At 34.9% G+C, this 25431-nt stretch overlaps 1 protein-coding gene across 6 annotated transcripts in view; it reads right to left on the reverse strand.

Moving 5' to 3' along the window:
* Nucleotides 1-9614: 9614 nt before the first annotated feature.
* Nucleotides 9615-25431, reverse strand: part of NCKAP1 (NCK associated protein 1) — a 94585-nt gene continuing 78768 nt past the window's right edge. For 4 of the 6 annotated variants that reach the window (XM_070580388.1, XM_070580387.1, XM_070580386.1 and 1 more), the window contains 8 exons: nt 24614-24707; nt 19424-19506; nt 18900-18980; nt 15339-15432; nt 13430-13546; nt 12717-12826; nt 11519-11608; nt 9615-10539 (listed from right to left, as the gene is read on the reverse strand). In XM_070580388.1, coding sequence (XP_070436489.1) covers nt 10423-10539; nt 11519-11608; nt 12717-12826; nt 13430-13546; nt 15339-15432; nt 18900-18980; nt 19424-19506; nt 24614-24707 — 786 coding nt within the window. In that variant the 3' untranslated portion in view covers nt 9615-10422. Of the gene's footprint in view, nt 10540-11518; nt 11714-12716; nt 12827-13429; nt 13547-15338; nt 15433-18899; nt 18981-19423; nt 19507-24613; nt 24708-25431 lie in introns of all 6 variants that reach the window. The other 2 variants (XR_011528467.1, XR_011528468.1) reach the window with 1 other exon arrangement.

Below are 25431 nucleotides of genomic sequence, written 5' to 3' on the forward strand. Positions count from 1 at the left end.
CCTATGAGCCTCCTCGGTCCTCAGTGTGTGATCAGCTGCCAGTGCAATCTTGAGAATAGATGAGAAGTTACACTGATAGGATAACATTTCAAGGCCTGCTAATCCTTGTGCCGGTGACATGAGAAGATCATCAGACCGGCTGGAGTATGGGAGGTATTTCTGCTAAGGGCTAAGATTACAGTTAAGTGTCTCAAAGCTCCTGCCTTTCTTATGAAGTACTGACTCTAGTGAAAGGTGGGGCACCAGATTAAAGGCTCATTTCTCTACCTCAGGCCAATGACCTGAGCAGTCACTTTGTAATTTCTCTGATGGCCCCTCGTCTTCGTTCTTAGCATTTCACTTACACTTCCAGATAAAGAAGTCATTTTCCTGTAATATGGAACACAGAACACCTTTTTGATCTCCTGGCAATGCTCCCACCCTTATGCCCACTTATATAAGAAACTCAGATTCTGCATTTTCTACCCCAAATACTCCAGACATGAAAAGCACTTAAATGGGAGAAATCACATAAACCACTTCTTTGTGTCACCATTGACACAATGGTGCTGGAAACTCCACTGACCTGTACCTCATAATGCCCTGCCCCTCCACAAGAACCAAGAGAAGAATAACCACTTGCTCCCAACATGAAGCGAAGGGCATGTTTACCAGTGCAATTCTGTAGCATCTGTCTAACCATCAGCCTTTTCCACCTCACAGTATACTTTCTGAGAGCTGTGCAGGGTTGGGGGTTGACTAAACAGAAAGATGAAACAAACATGGACCCTAACCTCAAGGCACTCCCAGAATCGAGGGAGACACAGATACATAACAATTAGACTATGATTCAATAAGTACTATCATAAAGGCATCCACAAGCTTCAGAAGAAAGAGGATGATGTACGAGGAAAACGGAAGTGATGTTTGAGCTCACTGTTTACAGTATGAGCAGGAACTTGCCAGCCAGAACATAGGAGAACACTTCATTTCAGGGGTAGGAAACAAGATGAGGAAAAGCAGAGGCTTCCAATAAGCAGCTGTTGAAAGTGTTCTCGATATTGCAATGACATTTGAAAATATAAGCTTTACATCTGTTGTGTATAGTATACAACAATACAGTATAAAGCATATATAGTATAGAGCAGTCTTAAAAAAACCTCTTTCTCATTTACAGTAACAAAAAGACTTTCAGCCAGAGCTGGAATATAGACTGACACAAAAATGTCTCATTTTCATGAATTTAAGTTGTGATGTTACACTATTCATAAAAACCATGATGAACTCTTTGAAAGTGATTATTTATAAGAAAAACCAAATAGCCTAATAATATCAGAAAAACAACCACCATTTACTGAATGCCTGCTATGTGGCAGGTCCCAGTCTCACTATTTATATACACGATCTCATTTACTCTAATCCTCACAACAGCCCTTTGAGGTAGACATTATCCCCATTCTATATGTACAGAAACAAACTCAGAACACCCAAGCAACTCATCCCTAAGTGACCGATCTGGGATTTAAATCCCAAATTTGTTTGATGCCATGGCATAGTATCTCACTTCCACCCCCAAAATCCTACCAGGAACCAGTACATGTTCATTATGATGACGACTTTATGATCATATAACTATAAGCAAATATGTAGCAGCATGGCACAGTATAAAGAGCACTTAGTATCAAGAATCAAGAATCAAGAGTCAAGAAGGGAGTATTCTAGTCCCCACACATCTTTTCTATGTGACTTTAGTTAAATTACTTAACCCTTGAGTAGGTTGAACTAGATAATTTCTAAGGCTCTATCCCACTATAAAAGACTAATATGCTCCATTATCACAGTCATTGCTGCATAATGAGTTTTTCACTCAAGTATTAGCTATTATCTTGAAAACAAGTTCCTATTTCATAAAGCCAGAATCATTCAATCAATCAGTTATATTTACAGAGCTCCTTACACTAAGTCTAATGCTAGGGCAGGTGTCATATATTCCAAAGTACGATCTCACTTCAACAGCTGGGTTAGCTTGACAAATTAACCAAACCATCTTTCTTAACATAGAAAGTAAATACTGTGTGAGTTTAAGCCTCAAAAGTAAAATGAGTATTTTCAAAACTGGTAAAGATGTGACGTACTATGTACTACACATAGCGGAGGAGTGTGAAGATAGACTAGGAACGAAATTTGATCCCGTAGAGATTAACCTGTGGAGGAGAAGAGAGAAAAAGCGAAGTAAATTAGGACCAGGGAGGACAGAAAGTGGGCATGGCACCCCTGCGCCCACTGTCAATCACCCAGGAAATGGTTTTCAGCGTTTGGGGAAAGAGCATGATACAGTACAAGCAAGGGCCAGAAATTTAACAGCCATAGATTTTAATCTCAGCACTGTTACTCAATAATTTTGTGAAACTGGGGCAAAGGATTCAAAGCTCTGTGAGACAATTACCTCTTTCATTTATGAAAATCAAGAAGATAATCCCTACTGAGCAATTTGGTTGTGGAGATTAAATGAGGTAATGGGCATGAAAATGTCTAGCATCGAGTACTATAATGTAAGCACTCAGTTATTTTTCTGTTCCTTGAGCTGCAGTTAAATTCGTGCAAAGCACCTTGAAATGCTATTGGATTTTAAAAGCCCGCATTCATATCTGAGAGATTGGAGAGACAATGTTATCATAATATACAGCTCTGGGCCAGATTTAAATCTTGGCTCTGCTATTTCCATGCAGTGTAAGGAAGTTACACTGTACTTACAAGTTTGTAGGAGTTACTCACCTTCTCTGAGCTTCAGTTTCCACACCAGTAAACAAGGATAATTATCACGTAGGGTTATTGTGAGAACTAATGAGCAGTACTTAGAGGATTAAATTAGATAAAACTTAGCACAATGTCTGGTGCATAGTGAACTCTCAACAAACGTTTGCTGTATTATTACTATAGCCAGCATTTTTGGCTTGGACAAAACTTCTTTTAACAGCCAAGTTGAAAATTTCCCCTCCCTCTCATCTCAAGTTCTGCCAGTTTGGGCTCTGCCTCAGGCTGCACACAAAGACCCTTGTTCATTTTGGCTGAAGTTAAGAATTAGGAATGAACTGAAGTTCAGCTTCAGCCTGGGAAGTTGTGCATTATCTGCTCCTCAGACTCAGCTTTTTCAAGGTCTGACAGCTGGCTACTTTAACGTGCTTACTGGCACCCACAACTTGTGTGCAATCAATGACCATGTGATTACACAGGTTACAGTCATGCCTAATTAGCATGGCACCCTGATTATTAATAATTGAATATTCACTTTCAAATAAAGATAAGCATTTTAGATGTAACTTGGAGTGAAAATCTCCCTATTTGCTTTGTATGTTAAATACTATCCATTGGTTTAAGTGTGAACGTGCCTTTAGAATGCAAGTATTTCTTACATGTTACTTGTAGTAAAGATTCTCTTTCTACTCCAGAGAAGATGCTGAAATTGGTGTGCATGCAATTAAAAGTCATATGCAAATAGGAATTCAAAAGCGATATTTTCATCTTGAGAGTCAGTTACAACATTGCCACATTTCTAGAACCCAGTTTATGGACAATTTTTTTTTCTCTAGTAACTGTGTGATCCAGTAAGTGTACTGAAAAAACATTAGAAAACAATAAGGGCAACATATCTTAGGTTCATTTCTGAAAACATCATTCCAGAGCACATGAAGTTTCAGTTTGTGAGAATATTTTAATGAAATTTTATATCACTAACCATCAAATCTTCAATTCTGGGAGTTAAAGAAGAAATGCCTTTAACTTAGTTATTAATGGAGAAAAAGCAAATCTTAATAATAATTTCATAGCAACCTTACCATAAGTTGTTACCTGCTCTATACTTGAAAGTAACTATCTTAAATGAGTAGTTTAACATGAGTGCAGGAGCTTATTAGCAGGCAACAAAGCTAAGAAATTAATGATTCTGAACTATATTAGATTTCAAAAATATGACTTTTGTTATATAAAAATTTTAAAATAAAATTTCATATTTGTTCATGTATTCTAGAAGCTTGTATCCTATGATGGCAATCTTCAACTTAGGTGTTGGCCAAATATTAATTTCAAGACTCAGCCACTGAGCATTTGGTAAATATATATGAATGTGACTCAGCCATTCATCACAGTTAAGATATGGCAATCACCAAGGTTGCATACCCAATACAGTTCCATCTCCAGGTCACATATCTCCCAGGTTTGTGGACCTCATTTAAGAGGTTGACTAGAATTCTCCTGCAACAAGAATTTGTCCATCCATCTTACTCCTGAAGTTAAGAGAAAAAAGTAGTATAGTAAGTAAGGGTCAAGATGGGTGCTCTTACATAAAAAATGAGACATGGCCCTCTGTGGCTAGGTTCCTGACTTTAGATTGCTAATCTGTCCTACTTTGTTATTTTTAGCTTGAAAACTTTTCTTGGAAATGAAACATTTCAGAGTTAGGCATTGCTGTTAATAACAGCACTGTGTCTGAAAGTTCTTTTCACACAGGAAAGAATGAAATTTTAACATACTTAAAGCAATTTTCCACACTGAAAATAACAGCCAAGTAGAGTCAATAAATATTACTTAATTTTTCTTTCAATTCAACAAAACCAAATAACTCAAAAATCATTGTGCACTAAAGATTAAAACACAAAATTTCAAACAAATTCTTTTCCTCAAAGACAGAGGTCATGGCAAATCTTTAGAAAAAGAGGGCATGCTGTCTATTTGGAAATTCAGGCCAAGGCCATCAAATGAAATGATGGTTCATGTTCAAGTGGCTATAAAGAAGAGATAAAGGAGAGATGGAAGGAGTTACTACTTTAAGGATTATTCATTCACAAAAGTCTTTACAAATAACACAGCTGAAGTCTCCCAAAGACAAGTCATTATAATAGAAGGGTGGGCATGATTACAAGTAAATTAACAAATAGATTATGGTTCACTGCCTGATAGAACTCGAGCTTGGTTCAGAAGGCCTGATAGTGTATAACAGACTTTACCAGTCTCAGATCAATAACACAACATACCTGTGAATTCAATTCATTTCCTTCTTTATAATCTACCTACCTTAGATTGGATTTGTGAACTCTGAATACATAAGCAAAGAACAAAGAAAGAAAGGCAGACCAGTAAAAGAAAAGAGCTGGCTAGCCCAATGAGGCTCCTAAAGGAGCCTCAGGCGCTCCTTGTGACAGAAATGCTAATTGGTATTACACTTCTTCCTACTTCTCATCCATGCGAAGTTTGCTCCTGCCTTCTGGGCCTTTACCTTCAGTGTTCTCTCTACCCATTTCTGGTTCCTTCTCATCTTTCTTGTACCAGCCCAAATGTTTCTCTTACAGAGGCTTTCCCTGATGACACTTTTTAAAGTAGTGCCCCAAGTGACTCTCTCCCCCACTCCCTGGCCTGTCACTCTAATATGTCCCTGTCACTTTGAGAAGTTTGCTCCTTTATTGTCTTCCATCATTCAAATGCAAACCCAATTGTAAAAAGGGACCTCTATTTTGCTCATCATGATATCAAGACATCTAGAAATATTTGCTCAAAGAATGAATAGAAAAGTATAAGAAAATGATTACAAGAGTGCCAATGACTAACAGGAGGATCCAGAATGGGAAGCTATGGGAAGCACATGTGCCAAGTTCCATGATTACCTCTGGCAAAGAGAAGGAAGGGAGAATTAAGAGAGAAGTTGGAGAAAAGAAGAAAACAAAAAAGGAATGAATAAGGGTCTAACAGAAAAGGAGGAAAGCCCTCACCTCAATTCTGAGGCACTGTTTACTAGGTGGGGAAATAGAAAGACCAGGTCGGGGTACTGCTAGCTTCAATTCACCTCATCCAGCCAAAACTTGTTCCACTGCATCAGGTCCTCACAGCTATCTCCACAGCACTATGCCAAGTACAGTCCATAAAGCCGGACTCTGACTTTTTTCTGGACTCAACCTTCTCTTGCCTGTAAGTTCCCAGCAGTCTCTTTTCCTGAATAAATACCAGAGCCCTAGTCTTATGGCACTGAACTCCAGAATTTTTTCCACCCTTCTTGGATTAAAAAATTGGCAGCGCTAGCACAACTAGAATAATCAGCTGACTAAAATATGACTTAAAGGGTACAAAGTTCACTTAAACAGTGCAAAGCTCCTGAAAGGCAGGGGCAAGATCTTACACATCTTTTACGTGCCCAACAGTACAGACATATGCTCTCAAATTGACAGAGCAGAGGACACTCTGTGACCAGAGATCCTGTATTAGCTCAATCTATGAAGGTAAGGATTACAGTAAATAAAGATAAGGTGAATTAATGACACGTAGGCAGTAATTTCCTCTCAAGGAACTATTTACATTACATTTAAAATAAAGTATGATAGAGATTTCTATTTCCTTTGTATATTTAGTAACAAAAAGGCCACTTTATCTAGGTTCCAAAGCATTTTGTAAGATGGGAAAACTTTCCATAAAAAGAAGGCTGGGGTGGAATGAATGAGAGAAACTTAATTCTATCAAAAACATTAAAATATAAAGAGCTTTAAAAATTAACTTGAGAGGATGTAATTTAATTGGAAGACAAAGGTTAGTATAACACTTTAGGAAGAGAGTGATTTTTTTGGTCTTTTCTCCTTTCTTTTTTGAAAATTATGTATACCAGGCTATTAGTAAGAAAGGCAAGGAAAGTCTTACACAATTTTTTGCCTTCTAACTGGTGGATTTTTTTACTTGAGAACATAAAGTTTTCAAAATGACATCTCTGAGAAATGAGGTTAAAATTGGTATATATACCCTCTCCTACATATAGCATCTAAGCACACAAACAGCATCTTCCTGAAACAGCTTAACATATAATTTACAATACACCTATTTAACAGTATAAATTTAGAGTAAAGGAATCAGAATCTTGGTGTAATTGCAATCCACTCTGACGTTCATATATTTAAATTGGACATCTTTTCATTTTTTAACAGGTATATATCTCTCCTATATTAATGCTATTCTTAACTTGGACTTGGAAATAAATGTCCTATACCTCTAAAAGCTAATTAAAATTCAGTTACCAAAGTAGCTGTACCCTAACATTAATTACTACGCATTATCAGTATATTTTAGTAGTTATATCAACTACACTCAAGATGGTATAGGCATTGTTTTAAGTCCTAATTACATGTACTAAAAAATTTTATAAATCCAAGTAAGCGTTCCATTAGTATTTTAAAAGAAAATCATTTGAATACTCCACTTGAAAAAAAGAGAATAAAAATGAGCAATTCATTAAATAAAAGCAACCAATATACATAAAAAAGATATTTCACCTCGCTAATAAACAAAGATGTACAAATAAAACAAGATTTATGTTTCACCTTTTGAAGAGGCAAAGATGTGTCGGAAATAGTGGAGGAAATTACACTCACACACACAATTGCAGGAGTAAAATGGATATATTCATATTGGAGGGAAATCTAATAATATGTATCAGCATTTATAATGTATACATCTTTCCATCAAGCAATCTTACTAGTAAGAAATTATCCTAAAGGAAATAATATGCCAAGTTCACCAAGATACAGATGCAAGATATTCATAATAATGCAAAACAAGAAATGGCCTAAATTTTCACCCAAATGAAATTGTTAAATTAGCTATGGTATATATGGAGTCATTAAAAAGAACATCAAAGAGCTTTTTCTACTATCAAGTGAAATAAGTAGATTATAGGCTAGCATACATGGTATGATCACATTATTGTAGCGAAAACAACAAAAACAGTATGTTGCAGTTTAAATTTAGAAGAAAAGTTAAAACAAACAAGATGCTAAAAATAGAAGCTGACAATTTACTTTAAATTTTAATTTTTTCCTCCAAGTTACCTTTGCCTTCCCCCCTCCCCCTCTTTTCATAGAAAAACTCTCTGTAAAGAATAATTAATTAGTACACCAGTCAGTCAGTCTGTTTGGGTATATGAGGAAAAAAATGTGGGCAAGAAAAGCTTCAGGTGACTATTTAAGTGGTCTTTTCTTGGCCTGAACAAGGGTAAAGAATTGCTTATGTACATTCTTATGCCCTTCCACATATTACCCTAATCAAAGTGCACATACTCAAACGCCTACGTTACCTCGTAGGATCTCATTACCAATAAGTTATTACCACTTTAGGGTCCTAATATTTCAAAACAAGCAGCATTTAATCTTAGTTTCAACTGTTCACTGTGTAATGAGGCTATTTCAAGTTTGAAACTATTCCATTTAAAAATTCTTTCCCTTTTAGAAGCCTCATACACTGCTGGTGGGAGTGCAAACTGGTGTAGCCGCTATGGAAAACAGTACGGAGATTCCTCAAAAAACTAAAAATAGAACTACCATACGACCCAGCTATCCCTACTGGCTATCTACCCAAACAACTTGAGACCAACAATCGAAAGTGACCTATGTACCCCTATGTTCATCGCAGCACTATTCACAATAGCCAAGACATGGAAGCAACCCAAGTGCCCATCAACTGATGATTGGATAAGAAGGATGTGGGGTGTATATATATATACACACACACACACACACACACACACACACACACTGGAACTCTACTCAGCCATAAAAAAAGACAAAATCATCCCATTTGCAACAACATGGATGGACCTGGAAAGTATTATGTTAAGCGAAATAAGCCAGACTGAGAAAGACAAACACCATATGATTTCACTCATATGTGGAAGATAAACAAAAGGACAAAGAGAACAGCTCAGTGGTTACCACGGGAAGGGGGCTGTAGGGTGAAGGGGAGCACTTACATGGTGACAGACAAGAAATATGGTGACATTACAAGAAATAATGTACATCTGAAATTTACAATGATGTAAACTATTATGAACTCAACAAAAAAAAATTCTTTCTCTTTGAAAAACTTCTCATAGAATCACTAAAAATTTTCAACAGTGACAATCATTCCCTGCTTTAAATACAGACTGGAGAAACCATACACAAAATAGCAAAACAATCATCTTGTGGCACCTCAATTTCATTCCACTCTCTGAACAAAGAAAAACATTATAACTGAGTTCATAGCAGCTTTCTTTTATCTTAATACAAGTTACCAGTGTACACATAAGAAGCCCTGAACAGCAAATGCGCTATGTGATATCCAGACACAAAGCTGTTGAGAAAGTCTTTACAATGCCAATAAGAACAAAACATCTGGTTAGTTTTCAAACTAAATGAGCTGCTCCACCCTCCGTGCCAACCACCAAGCAACAGGCCCTTTATATCTTTTCCATTAATTATTGACTGATGTAATAATTCTTAAGAACATTTTCACTAGTTCCACAATTAGTCAATTTTTTCCCATTCTTTCAAGTATTTATTTGATCACAGATACAATTAGCAAGCTGATGGCACAAAAGTTTCCTTTTAGTTCATAATTTTTATTAAAAAAGTTATATAATTTTATTTTCTAATTTTAATATTTTTTCCACTGCAGTGTTTTTCAAAACTTTTAAGCAACTCTTGTAATAGATGACCTGGTATCGAATGCTATACTGGGACATTCCTAAACTAAGCTAAAGTTTATTTTAAACTAAGTTTAAATGAAAGTTTTCATAGATTGAATAAATTTCTGAAGATCCCAAATTAAAGAAATCATTCAAAAAGTGATACAGTCTAGTGTTTATTTTATGTTATGGCAGGTACACTTGAATTTCAAAAATTTAAAACATATAAAAAGTGGTTAGGGACTAACATTTGTATCAACAGCTGATAAATGTCTAAGATTGTTTATTATACAGCAGGGTACAATGGTAGTGCTAATGCCAACAGGGCACCATGGAAGTTAGTCTAAAAATTACCACTAGGCTTTATACAAGCAACAACATATGCTGCTGTTTTAGAATTTCAGGACATAGTCTGCTTCTAACGCTAAGCAGTCCTTCAACATTTTTAATGTTATACAGTGTTTTAGTATTTAGTTTGGCAAATGTTTCAAAATAAAGTAGAAATGTATTCATAACATCACAGAAATGCACATCCAGTTTTGTTTTCAATAAGAACCATAGGTACAGATCAGAACTCTTCCCTATATGAAATAATTTACACACAGATGAATGCTATAATATCACTATCTAAAATAATCACTAAATACAATTCTTTTTCAGAAATAAACAAGCAAAGTTTTTTTTTCATTATCAAATATCAAAAACATAGAGATAATGTATGTTTTTCAAACAAATGATATCCCAAAATTATAGGAATAATTTCAGTGAACTCAGTGAATGTGCAACGTAAATCAACCAAGTATACTGTAGTACAACTGTATTAAGAAACCAATGATCAGAAAATACAACCATATGAAAGAAATTTATAATCCACAAAACTGTTTTTCAGGCCTTAAGGTAAAATAGTTCCACAGTTTACAGGAAAAACTGAGGCAACAAAAATGCGTGCTTGTCTTCAATAAGTAGATATTTTAAGCAGAAGATGTAACACTTTGCTTGTAGACAGCATGGTATGCATTTCTCAGCAAGACATAAGGAAAACAAGATTCCAAAAGATCCATTGTCAGGAATGGGGATTCCTGCACAATCTGAAAAATTCCAAAAATGCATCAGAATTCAAGTTACTTATTATAGGAAGATATACTGACAACTGGTAAACCATAATTTTATGTTACTCTTATTGGAAACAGACACAAATTGTTTTCCTTTTACTTTAAAACCTGAAATGTAAATGTGCCAGAGTGTATGCTATCAAAATGTTTACAGTACTACTTTTCAATTAAATCAATTAATCAACAGGAACATACTGAGCGCTTTCATTGCCCTCAACAACATACTAGACATAGAATACAAACATATTTAAAATGTGGTCCGTATCATCAAGTCTAACCAGGCACTCAAGACTAAGTTAGAAAGTCAAATCAAACATAAGACCAACTATAATTAAGTAGAAAGCTATAAATACTAGAGGAGTTCAAAAGGGAAGAAATGTTAATGTAGGCCAGAGTAATCAGGAAAGTCATCTGGAAAAAAGACTTGAGGTACGGAGCATGCTGAATCATTAGGATAGACATGGATCTCCACAGGTAAAGGAAATTATTCTAAGTGAGGGAGAGTCACACGGTAGAAACAAGTATGGCTGGTCTATGGACAGTGAAGAGAAGGAACTGACTAGGTATAAAGACTTGTAGGAAATTATATTACATGGGCAGAACGGAGTCAGAAAACAGAAAACTCGTAAAACTGGAAGAGTTAAAATTGATACACTAGAAAAGTATAAGGCCCAAGTGTTTCTCAACAGGGTAAAAAACCATCCACAAAAGAATACCCTATAGGTAATTCTAATCTTTTATTTTGTTATTTTCTGATATGATTATCATATGGTAAAATACAAGTAATGTCAGTCTTCTCAGTAATTTTTAGAAAGTGGGTGGCTTGGGTAGAGTGAACACAAGGGATCAAAAAAATACTTCAGCTCTTGTTATTTAATCACTAAAATGCCAAGAAAAGACTACTAAGAATGACTGGAACTTTTTTCTTGTTAATAAAAATTAAGATGAAACTTACCATATCTAGCAGTAAATAAACAGATTCTCTATTTCTTGTTGTTGTTTTGTCTGTCTCCTGGCCAATTTTCAGTAGACTGGAGGATGCAAGCTTAAAAGTATACATACATTTTAAATAAATTTTTTTAATGCAATGTTCACCAGTAGTTTATTTTCATTACGCTTCAACTTGCAACACATTGCAATCATTCAGCAGCTATATATAAGATAATGAGCAATTAAATAACAAATAAGACGAGCTTAGAGTCCTTATATTCAAGCAATAATTTAGAGTTATTAAAGTATGAGTAGACACAAAGATAATAAATGTAATCAAATGTTCCTGTTGGTCTTCAAAACTGGTTTTTTTTTTTTCAGAATAAGTCTTTTTTTAAAAAAACAATTTAAATGATTTTTTCTCTTTCCAATATCTGTATTAACTATATTTCTTAGTACTCAAATAAGAAGAAAATTTCACATTGAGTTTGAATTAATGGAAACACTGTGAGATTAGGACATTAAGTCTTGAATGAAGGAAATAAAGGAAATGGAAAGAAAAATTTTAAATCTTAATACTGTTTTCTTTGAAATAGAGGTTATTTTCTCTTCAAGTCCGTACTATATTTGCTTTAAAAATTAAAACAAAAATTTTTTAAAAAGCTAACAGGATTTCTAACTTAAAAAGCAGCAAATATTCTAGTGTTCATCTTTCCTTTAAGTAAACTATGGAAAAGGCACACTGATAAAGGAAAAGAAGAACACTGCTTACACAGAAACCAAGAGCCGTGCTTCATGAAGCTAGTCAGCACGACCACCCTCTTCTGGTAGTGATTAGTATTCTTATTTTGAGCTTGTCATCATTAACAGTCTTTCTCCAAATAAATGGAAATAAGTAAAATACATCCTTTTGGAGGGAGCACTCTCTCTCTGCTTCAATTTCCCTTTGTTATGTTTTTTCCTTTTTCAAATCCTAGGCAAAACTCTAAGGCAGTCCAAACATTAGCTTAGCAAAAAAGCCACATTGCAGAGCTCTAGAAACAAGAGATTTCTAAGTTGGAAAAAATGCTACGCTAACTGCTCCTTGATTTTAATGCCCTGCCTTCACCTGTTTCTCCTTCCAGAAAAAATAAATTAAGAGAATTTACTCTGTACATCTCATAGTTATGATTTTTAATTTTCTTTATAAAATGTCATGAGTTTTGCTCTTCGATTATACGTACCGCCAGAAATTCTTTAAGACGGTCTTCAATGCTTCCTTTGTGGATTGTAAACAAAGCGGCAGCAATCTGGTTGATGGCTTTGGCCAAGCAATGTATGTTGTTGCAGTGCCCTGAGAAAGTGCAAGCAGAGTTTGCGGTTTCTGTGTGACCCCAAAATGTCAAATAATACACAGAAGGCAAATCTTTAACCACTTCACAATCTGCATAGACAGTAGCATGATTAAAACAGAGTGAGGGCATGACCTGCTTGCCTTGCTTTCCTTTCACTTTCAGGAGGACTAGTGCTTTTAAAAAAAAGGGTAGCCAAAAGAGCACCAAATGATTATGCCTGTATTAGATAGGTAAATTTTCAAAAACCCTTAGAAGAAACCATACATCAGTTTTACATTGCCTTGGGAACGTAAAAAAAAGTACTTAGCTACTTTCCAAACATTTTCTCATTCAGTCCTTAAAATAATCCCAAGAGTTGGATATTCCCTTACCATCCCCTGCCACACACAAGTTCAGGCACCCATAGGCTCACACATACACATTTCACATATCAGGAAACTAGCGCCCGGAAAAAGAAAAATCAACCTTTCAAGTTTATACAGCTAGTAAGTGGCAGAACTTAACCCATTTTATTATAAAAGAACATCAATTACTTGAAAAGTGTCTACTATATCAAAACTCATGACTTTTCCATTGCCAAAACAATTTTAAACCACGATTACCTTCTATAGCAGGGCTATATTGAGACATCACATTACTGGCCAGTGTTGGCAAAGAAACTGCCACAAAGACCATGAGGAGGCAGGCAATTTTATACTCTTCTTCTGGACTTATGTTTTCTAAGGGAGAAAAATTAAAAATAAAACCAAGGTATTTCTTCAAGATTGGTTAAGAGTTCATAATCTAAACCAGAAAAAGCAAATTTTAATTTTTATATCAAGTATTTTACTGAGCCTCTACAGAACTGATGACAATTCTCTTATAAGAAATACAGAATAAACAGAAATAATATACATTATTATTGGCTATTATCAACTACTTAGGCATAGTTCAAGGACCTCTATGAAATAATAAGGAAAATTTTCCTTTTTTTAATTTTAAGATTATAGGACAAAAAATATGATTAGGATAACTAGAATCCTAAAATTTCCTAATTGAAAACTGATGATAAATTATTTTACAAGAAAATTCTATTTACTACTTTAGAAGATTTATCTCAAAATTACTCTGCAAAATCATAAAAAAATGCTTAAATTTTTTTTCTACAATAGATATGAATGTGATTAGAAATTTACTATTTAAAAGATATAAATGGGGGAAGTGGACTGTATTTCCACCCTCTTCATTTTAGAAGACAGAAAGAACCAGTCGTAAGTGAAAATAATTAGCATTGCCCTAAGGCTTTTAAGAGAGAACCTCTTCTAAAAGATTCACTGTAATATGTACTAAAATTGTCGGTTTTCTAGGCACTTGACTGATTTGGTATCTGGGAACCTCCAGTTACCCTACTATTTACCACCACATGTAACTAAGAATTAAACATAAGAGCCAGAGTATCTTTTAAAAATTTGGTTGATTATGAAAAATACAGCTGTAGCAAATTAAGTATTAGTACTAATTATCCATATGACTATAATTAACACACTGTATGAATGACCAAAACAAAGCACTGTTAAATAAAAAAAGAACTGATGAACCCAGTCAAACACCAGGCTACATGCAAGAGGGTAGGAGAGGATAATTTAGCACCAGAAACAGATGAAATGTTGTTTACTTTGTAAACAAATCTAGAAACATCTAGAGCATTCTGGGTACATTTCAAAGGGCTGGCCTTAAAACCTTTTAAATGTTTACTGTTATATAATAACGCACAGACCCTCCATGACAAGCAGCTCTAGTCCAATTAAAACAGGACACTTCTCTAGATATCAATTTTGCCATCTCCTGGGCCATCTCCATCAGCATACAAATGCTGTTACTTCCCCATCTGAAAAAAATCCTTCCCTAGATTTCACTCCTGCCTCCAGCTGCTATAACTTTATTTCTTTGCTCTCCTTTACAGTAAAACTCTTTGAGAGAGTTGTTTTATACTTATTGTCTCAAATTCCTCTTCTCGTATTCTCTCTTAGGCCCTCTCTAATCAGCCTTTTGCCCCTAAAACTCCACTGACACTGCTCTTGTTAGCAGCACCCTTTAATTCTACATAGCTGATCATTCCCTTCCTGCTCTCCTAGAAGGTGCTCTTTCCTTGTTTTTCTTCTCCTTCACGGGTCCTTTCTTCTCACTTTCTTTTTTTGGCAGTTCCTCCTCTTCTCCCTGAGTCTTAACGTTGACAGTGTCCCAGGGCCCAGACCCCGAACATCCTCACTTCTGCATCTACACTAAATAGCCTTAATAATCTCATCCAGTCTCACGGCTTAAATATCTAATTTGTGTGATGACTATGCTACAACATTAGCTCCAGAAAACAGGGATCTTTGTCTTTTCTGCATTGATACATACCAGCTACCAAAAAAAAAAAGGTTTGCTATAAAGCAGGCATTTAAGTAAACAGATAAGTATCACACCTATAAACACTGCCCTGGTAATTTTAACTACTAACACTACTCCGTATTTACTAGCGCGTGTCACCTGATTTTTGTGAGGAGAGAGCTACCACCAAGGCAGGATCAATCTCACAAGGTAACCCAGCAGCTGAGGACAACTCATACACATTCATTGCAACCTGATAAAAAATAAGAATTACAGATTAAGAATTATTCTAACAAATTTCTGAGAAATCTCACTTTAGTAAGAAAAGATATACCATTTAAATTAGAATCTGCCTACAAGAACACTACAGAATTTCGGAAGCGGCTGAAGCAGGAACTACAGCACCACCGACCTACACTGAAGAGCTGATCTAGTACTCTGCGACGTGCTGCTGCTTGTAACTTCCTACCGTTAGGCCAAACAAAATTTGTCTACTATTGTGTGGCAAATTCGAACAGAATCATTCTAGAGTGATTATTTTTTCTTGGAAGCATGGATATAAAATATCAAGCCAAAAGAGATGAATAAAACTCAATCAAAATTACTGAACTTATGTTTATGTCCATACTTGTTTAAAGAAAAATTATAGTGGTTCAATGCCTAATCATGTATCTATAAATATGGTAAATAACTTACTATAATAGACTTTCTAAGGGGTACTGATTTAAAATCTGATAAAGGAATTCTTAACAAAGTAATTTTTTTTGGATACACATATGGATTTCAAGTATTTAAGATATTCTGACTGCTCAAACCTCATTTAAAAATCACCTACATAATTGGTTACTTCTCATATTACACAAACAAAAAACTCAGGATAAAATATGAAGTAAAACTGTGTATCTTAAATGGAATGCCATGGATTAAGTTTTAGATAATTTGTGATGTATTACTCACTCCACACACAAAAATTTACTCAAAATGGATCAGAGACCTAAACATAAGAGCTAAAACTATAAAATTCTTAGAAGAAAATACAGGCATAAGTCTTTATGACTTTGGGTTAGGCAATGATTTCTTAGAAATGGCACCAAAAGCAGAGGCAGAAGAAAAAACAGATAAATTGGATTTTATCAAAATTAAAACTTTTGTGCTTCAGAGGACACTATGAAGAAAATGAAAATACAACCCACAGAATGAGAGAAAAGATTTGCAAATCATGTATCTGTTAATGCACTTGTATCTAGAATATATAAAGAACTCTTACATCTCAAAATTAAAAAGACAAACAAGTCAACTGAAAAATGAGCAAAGGATGTGAACATTTCTCCAAAGAAGATATACAAATAGCCAATTAAGAACACGTGAACAGATGTTCAACATAATTTGTCATCAAGAAAATGCAAAACAAAACAATGAGATGCCATTACACACACACTAGAGTGGCTATAATTAAGAAGAGAGATAACAACAACTATTGATGAGGATGTAGAGAAATGGAAACACACTGCTGGTGGGAATGCAAAATGACATAGCCACTTTGAAAACAATTTGGCAGTTTCTCAAAAGGCTAAACATCAAGTTTCCATGTGACACAGCAATTCCACTCCCGCGATATACCCAAGAGAAACGAAAGCATATGTCCACACAAAAACTTGTACATGGATACTCACAGTAGTAGTACTTGTAAGAGCCAAAAAGTGCAAACAACCTAAATGTCCATCAACTGATGAACGGATAAATAAAATGTGGTATATAGCATACAAGGGAACATTATTCAGCAATAAAAAAATGAAGTACTGATACTTGCTACAACACAAATAAACCTACAAACACTGGGCTCAGTGAAAGAAGCCAGTGTCAGAAGACTACATATTGTATAATTCATATGAAGTGTCAAGAATAGGCAAACCTATAAAGATAGAAAGTAGCTAGTGGTTTCCTAGGGCTGGGGACTGGGAAGAAATAATAATTGCTAATGGGTACAAGGTTGCTTTCTGGGGTGATGAAAATGTTCTAAAATTGCGGTGACAGTTATATAACTGTGTGACTATACTAAGATCCACTGAATTGTATACTTTAAATAAGTAAATTTTATGGTAGGTGAATTATATCTCAATAAAACTATTAAAAATTATGTTTGGCTTTTTAAAAAATAATAAGTTCTGTAGAAAGTTTGCCGGAACTAAATACAATTATCAGGTGCTAAGAGAATTGAATTTTTGCTAGAATATTAATTAGTATTCTCAGAATCTGCACACTAGTATCTTTTCAGGGACGGATTTGTCTTTAATATTTTCTTAACTTCTTTTTCCTACAGTGTTTCCCTTAAGAAATAATTTTGTGCTATTCACACAGTTTTCAATCATAGGACAATCTTTGATCTCAAATGTTTATTCTATGCAAAGCACTGTGGGAGAAACAAAAATAAAGCAAAAAAGGTCTTGGTCTTCAACATATTTACAAACTAGTAGAAATTTAAGTGGAAAAATTAAACTATAATACAAGGCAGAATGTGCTTAATTCTACAATGGTTAAACAAAGAGTTCTCTGACAAGACAAAGAAAAAAGAAATTCTTTATCACTTGGGGATCAAGACATCTTTCTTAGAAGATGGCAACTGAATCAGGCCTTAAAAGACAAGTATGATTTCAAAAGAGAGAAACAGAGAAGGGTGGGATTTTCAGACAGAATAAATTAGAGGACAAAACAGATAGATGTAGGAATGCTCACAGGGTACATATGAAGACAGGAGTAGAGTAAGAAAAGGAAGAGAGCAGGAGAAGGATGGAACAAGCGATGGAAAATAAGCCTCAAAAAGTTAGAGTGGCATCAATCTGAGGAGAGACTTCAGTGTCATACAAAAGAGTTTAGACATAACTTTTTCCAGTCAGTGCTTTCCAAAATATGCAAAACAGAAAATAATCTTTCCAAGAAACATGAAAGCTTAGAAAACATAGATATGAGCCCTGATATGTCACTTACTAGAGGTGTAACCACTGGTAAATCATTGCTGGGATTAGATCAGTGGTGGGATTTCATGATCAATAAATTTTCAAAACAAACAAAAACTATGGACTCACATAAGACTACCAACTTTCTATCTTACATTTATTAATTAAAAACAGGATATTAAAAAATTTAAAAATTATAGCCCACAATTAACATCCTTCTATGACTTTTTTTTTCCTGAGGAAGATTCACCCTGAGCTAACATCTGTGCCAGTCTTTGTCTGTTTCATATGTGCGTTGCCACCACAGCACGGCCACCAACAAGCAGTGTAGGTCTGTGCCGGGGATCTGAACCCAGGCCACTAAAGAGCAGCACACTGAGCTTAACCACTAGGCCACGGGCCCAGCCCCCTGTAGTGACTTTTTAACATCAATTTTTAAAAACTGATTGAATTGAGCTTTATTTAAAATAAAACAACTCTCACTTCACTGACTTATCTTTCTCACTCTGCTTATGACCATTTATAAACAGCTATCAGTTTAAGGAAAAAAAAGATCAACATCAACTCATTTTACATTGCTACAGGTGATCAAGGAAGACTGACTTTCAAAACGTCTACATAATATTTTGGTGCTGAGCTCCCAAAGATGCATTTTCAATGGCAAGCATGCTAAGTGATCACTCTAAAGTAGAAACTTTACCCTAGTACAGGATTTATTAAATCTTACTTTTAGAAACCGTAAAATCCAAATAGAAGTTTTTTTTACCTTCATATCAGTTTCCCTTGGAATGTGATCCTTGAAATCTTCAATTGAACTTACAAGAAAAGGAATGTGATAGGACAAGACCTGACAGGACAACAAATAAGAATGCAGAATTATTTTTAAATGGCAACCTCTAGATTTACGAAATATTACCATTTGATTAATTTTGGTTTTCATAAAAGTTACTTTACTTTATCTATTTTCATGTGATTTTCTAAAGGACTAAGATACATAGAAATGGAATGTATTCGATACCAAACCGAGTATAGTCAAAATGGAAAGTATTTTCATAAAGAGAAAAGTTGAAAAAGTAGGACAATATCCAGGAAAGTTATACCCTGTGCATTTCAATATAAAACAAAATGAGTTTAAATAACTATAACTTCTATATACTTTATTTTATAAAAGTATGAAAATTTGAATTTTAATTATGTTACTGCCAGGCAAAATTTAGAGTAACTTTTAATTTCTGGGAAATGGAAAGGGATTATTTAGATAAAATATATGTACTTATAATGGTTTCTTACGTCTCTAAGTGCTTCTTGTGCCAATGATCGGAAGGATAAAATTACACCAATTATTGTCATCCTCTTCAAGACACTGTCAACAGCTAAATTTAAAGCAAGGGGAGGAGAAGAGAAGAAAAGAGTGTGAACTAGAGTCTTTCTTAACCTTGGAGAAAACACTTAGTCATAAAACTCCCATGATAAAAGGCACAATTAATAGCAATTTGATTACAACAAATGACTAAAGAGGCAAAAGTACTGAAAGCTGATATTAAAATTAAGAAAATTATAGTTTACTTCAAATGAAGTACACTTTAAAATAGTTTAGATGGTTTAGCAGAATCTTGAAACAATCGTAAGTAGCCACCGGTATAATCCTGTCTCAGAAATGGTAGAGGTAGGAAGAAGGTGAGAGACAAGGGGAGAAAAAGGAAGAAAATGATCAGAGTGGATATGAGTTAAATCTTCAAATGGACCCAGAACGTCCATTCTAAATTGGAGATGCTAAATTCTTAAGTTACTGAGCTGTGGAGATCCAGAAACAAAAAATGACCTTTGAGATCACAAGCAGTTTTGCAAGACTAGGCAGCTGAAGACTATGAATGGATTTGATCACTTCATTGTGGTTAGAGAGCATTTTTCTGAAAATTATTACTATATATTTAATATTAGAAAACTTGGCTAACAAAATCAAAGGCAATTAGGATTAGAAGGATCAATACTTTCATATTTTAAAAAGCCAACAAACATTTATTGAATTACGCTCCATATACAAGGCACTGTACTATGTAATAATACAAATATACAAATATATAAATACAAATATAAAAATACAAAAAATACAAATATATAATACAAATATAAACAGAATAATAATCTAGACCTTCAGTAACAGTCTAAATGGACTGTCAAGAAAACTAAGAAAATAAGATCCCATTTACATGAGAGAAAAAGATATATATATACACACATATATGTGTATACATACATTTATATATACATACATATAATTGTATGTACATACATATAATTTGCATATAGATGACAAATTGACAGAAAGATGCATAGAAAACTCTTAACTGTAGTTAGCTCTGAGGAGTAGAAATGGAGAGAATTATTTTGATTTGACTTTCTACCTCCTGTACGGTTTGTTTAAACCTTTACCATAAGTGTCTTTTATTAAAACAAAAAAACAGGCATAGTATAAGCCAAAATGTGATGAGAATTAAAATAGCAGTGTTAACAAAATGATGTTAGGCACAACTATGTTATAAATTCCACATGAGCAGGAACCAGTCTTATTAATCTTTTTATCTATCTCTAGCACTCAGCAGAGTACCTGAGACCCAGAAGATCAGATGTTCAATAAGATGATTATTTGAGAAATGAGGGGGAAGCCAGAAGTTTGGATTTTTATGTGAAATTTCCCATTTAAAAAATAACGACCAAATTTTTTCTCTTTTAATTTAATGCACCATAGGGAGAAACAAAGTATGTCTTTGGGCCAAATGTGACCCACCAACTAGCACTCTAATCTGCAAGATACAGCTATTGGATGTGGATTGTGATAAGAGGAAGTATCAGGAAGGATATCCAGGTTTTCTTGTGTGAGTCACTGGGTGGATGGCAAGGGGCGTAATGAAATGGTCAATTACCAAAGACTATCAGGCTTTTTCTCCCCCACCCACTTGCACCTCCCATGAGGGGAAGATCCTTCCCATTCCAGAGACGCTGTGAAGTATCTATGAGTCATATAGCTGAAGATGTCTAACCATGTTTCTTAAACTTTAGTGCAAATCAAGAGTCACCTGCTAGGCCCCAGCAATCTGATTTAGTAGGTCTGGGGACCCAACAATTTACATCCTTAACAAGCTCCTAAGTGGTGCCGTTGCTTGTTGCTTCTGGTCCCTGGACCACACTTTGAGCAGCTCTGGTCAAACTAGCACTTGGTATTAAACATCTGGAGCTCAATAGAGAGAGTCAAGGCTGGGGATGAAAATTTAAGACACAGTGATAAATAAGACTGGATAAATTTTCCCAATAGGATTGTAGAACAATGACTAAAAAAGGTAGAGATAAAAGTACTGGCAAATGAAGAGAATAAAGTTTCAATAAAAAGGAGAATAAAAGAGATAAACACTACTGAGCAAGTAGAATAAGAATGCGGAAAGAGGGGCAGATTTTGCAAATGAGTAGTCACTAATGACCTGTTCAGAAAAGCGTCAAGAAAGTAGCCATACTACACTGTACTTAGGGAAGATGAAACAGCGAATACAATTGAGTCAAAAAGTTTAGCAATATGAAGAGTGGTAGGATGAGTAAGTGGCAGGTTTAAGAATAGACTTAAGAAGTGTTACTTCACAAGCAGACCAGGCTTCCAGGGAGCAGGAGACTTTTCTAGGATCAGGGAAATTGCTTAGGATGTTCAATGTAACAAAAAGTCAAGGGTATGACAGCACAAAGGAGAATGCAATTAAAATCAGTAATCACATTTTATAGTCCAGAATAAAATAAGTAAGTAAGTAAAGCCAGGAAGAGGCTGATTAGAAAACTGGAGAGACATCAAAGTTTCAATGAGCCAGAACAAAGTTTAACAGGAGTGAAGGAGTAGGAGAGCTGGAAGACACAACTGTGGTCTGAGAGTGAAGCTCCAGATTCAAGATCTTACTAGTACAGCCGTTTCGGGATAATAACATCCAAGCAGTGCTAAAGTGAAGGTCTCTGGAGGCAACAGAAGGTTTGTAGATGGTGGTGAAGTCAGGGCAAAAGTGAGTGGAGCAAGTTTTAAAAAGTAAGAATTTGTACATGAAAACCAGAAAATAAAGGTCTGGAATAAGAGAGCCAGTAAAGTGATGAACCTAGCCCCAAGAAACGTAGTGTCAAAGACTAGAAAGTAAGGAGTAGGGACAGTATTAAATTTGCTCAAGTCACACAGTGAGAAAGTCCTAAAACTGATAATTCCAGATTGCTCCCCAATCCAGAGCTACTTTTGATAAATTATATCGCTTTTTCTTTTTAAGAGTATTTAAAAGAATGTGCTTGTTGACTATGAAGATCAAACTGCTATAAAAGTACATCAACTTCTGGATAAGGGGTGAAGGAAGCACAAAGGCAGAGATCAGAGACTAAAGAGAGTATTTTGAAAAACAGGTCGACTGGAAGAGTATCTTTCTCTATTCCCCTAAATGAGCCACTCTCAAGCAGATCTTTTCTTTTTCCAAATCACAAAAAAGATCTAATAAATTCTATTTTAAGACAAATTCGATATATATGGCACATTAAGACTCAACAATTTAGCTTTTGATTTTGGTCAATTCTACAAGTCATGAATCACCACTACTACACACAAAATTCAAGTAAACGGTTGCGGCTGGCCCAGTGGCATAGCAGTTAAGTTCTTGCACTCTGCTTCAGTGGCCCAGGGTTCGATAGTTTGGATCTCGGGTGCCTACACGTCACTTATCAAGCCATGCTGTGGCATGCATCCCACATATAAAACAGAGGAAGATGGGCATGGATGTTAACTCAGGGCCAGTCTTCCTCAGCAAAAAGAGGAGGATTGGCAGCAGATGTTAGCTCAGGGCTAATCTTCCTCAAAAAAAAACAAAAAAAATTCAAGCAAACAGAATCTAGATAAAGGATTATGGATTTTAGTTTGAAAACTTGAAAGTTCTGCTTGGAATTTTAACAAATTCCATTTTGTTTCAATTCCACAAACAGGTGAGTTAAAGTAACAGTAAAAAGGCATTGAAAATTGCAGTGGATTAGTAGCCTCTAACCAGATAATACAGTGAAAACATTGTTTATTAGTAGGACGTTAAATAGGGTTAAGGTTAGTTGGGTGGTGAAATAAGTATTAAAAAATAAGAGAAACATGAAAAAAAACAAAAACAATAAGAATAAAGAGAAAAAGACTGGAAAATATAAGTATACAGTAAAACAATGAACAAAAAAAATCCGGTAGAGATTTAAAAAATAATGTTCTACGAAGTATTTATTTACACTCCTCCTCCCTATAAAGCTACTAAGTCAGTCTTGTCTTTCCCATTTTTTTAATTTCGTATTTTAAAGTACCATACAGTAAACCTTTTTTCTCCCTTTGGTGTATAGCTCTAGCAAAAGATTTTAACATGTGTAGATTTGTGTTACCACCATCACCACTATAAACAGTTTCACTACCCCTAAAGAACTCCCCCGTTGCTTTCCCTTTATAGTTCTGGCAATCACTGATTTGTTCAAGGCAACCTGTTGTGTAATTTAATTTATATTCATTTTTATTAAGTTTGTATTTTTTTTAAGTAGGACAAGACAGCCTAATAAATTGATCCTCTAAATCATTTTATAGTTTTATAAAACATGTTATAGCTGCAAAACATTTAAAAGAAAAATATCAAAGGGGAAGAATGTAAAATACATGCATGGCTTTAATCTTGCTCAGGACTATTTTTTATTTGGGAAGATAAACTCTTCCTCTGGTTGTCTCAAATACAAAGACTATTTTATTTGGGATTTCACTAATTTTTTTTTCTTTTAAGATTTTATTTTTCCTTTTTCTCCCCAAAGCCCCCCGGTACATAGTTGTGTATTTTTAGTTGTGGGTCCTTCCAGTTGTGCCATGTGGGATGCCGCCTCAGCGTGGCCTGATGAGCAGTGCCATGTCCATGGCCCAGGATTCGAACCGGAGAAACCCTGGGCTGCCGAAGCAGAGCGAGAGAACTTAACCACTCGGCCACAGGGCAGGCCCCGGGATTTCACTAATTTTTAATGTTGGGAAGGCTTTTAAATAAACAAGAAGTAATGGTTATGTGGATATATACATTTGTCAAAATCCATCACACTGTTCACTTAAATTTAAGTGAGCATTTTGTTGTATGTAAATTGTACTTCAATAAAGTTGATTTTTAGAAAGTTACACACATAAAAGTTAATTTTCCTTTAGTCTAAATTAATATAGATTTACTGTATTAAACTTAATAGGTTCATGAACTAACTGATAACATTCAACACATCATACTAAGAGTAGGGCAAAAAAAAATTGTGAAGCACATAAAAATGGCTTGACTGCAAAAATTTTCTAGTTTTCTTCATAAGCTAAAGAGTACTTTTCATAATTTACTACTTACATTTATGTTTACAGATTTTGAGCACAAGCTGAACACTGAGTGTCAAGGTCTTTTTAATGCTTATAAAAAAGTATCATGAGTTACCCACATGATAATCTTTTAAAGAGCGCGGCCATCTGGTCTGGTTTGTCAAAGCTGGTCCTCATTTGTGTCAGTACATCAACATTCTCCACCACAAGTTTCTAAAAAAGAAAAAAGAAAAATCCTAGGTCAGGCATAGACCTCCTTGTGTTAACTATATAAGAGCATGCTTGGAAATTACAATCTGACAAGTAGGAAACACAATTTATGAAACCCAGATACTCTACGCTATGTATTTTTGTTGCTGTTTTAATAAAAGAATCTTAAAATTATTTACGTAGGATTGTTTTCCTTCAGTTTTCAAATTCAAGAAGGGAGGAGTTCAGGAAAAAGCAATAAAGATAAGCAGTAGGATAAAGGATTATCTTATGCTTAGATACAGAACAGCCTCAATAATAAAAAGCAGACACTGAAGTGGACATAGAGAGCAATAAATTCCAACCAAAACAAAAAGAACTTGCTAAAGTTAAAGTTGGTCAAAGACAGCCTAGAGTTCATCACGGGACATATGCAATCAGAGGGAGGATAACATGTCGGGGTATGGGACCACGTCATGGAGATTATAATAGGGCAATGTCTCCCAGCACAAATTATAAAATGGAAGTGTCCACTATCTACTTTCTCTTTCAGGGACCATTGAGAAAAGGGAAGAGAAAGAAAGAATATACATAAGGGAAGGGAGTGAAGGACAGGTACTCAAAGAAAAGTATAACTCATTAAAGAAGTTTTTCTTAAAAGGAGCACTGGAAAAGTAATTTTGCTTAAAAATTATAACTAAAATGAACAGAATTAACTTGATTCTGGCAGAGATAATGGATATATGTA

Source organism: Equus przewalskii, chromosome 17 (assembly GCF_037783145.1).
Source record: "Equus przewalskii isolate Varuska chromosome 17, EquPr2, whole genome shotgun sequence".
NCBI classification, from domain to species: domain Eukaryota; kingdom Metazoa; phylum Chordata; class Mammalia; order Perissodactyla; family Equidae; genus Equus; species Equus przewalskii.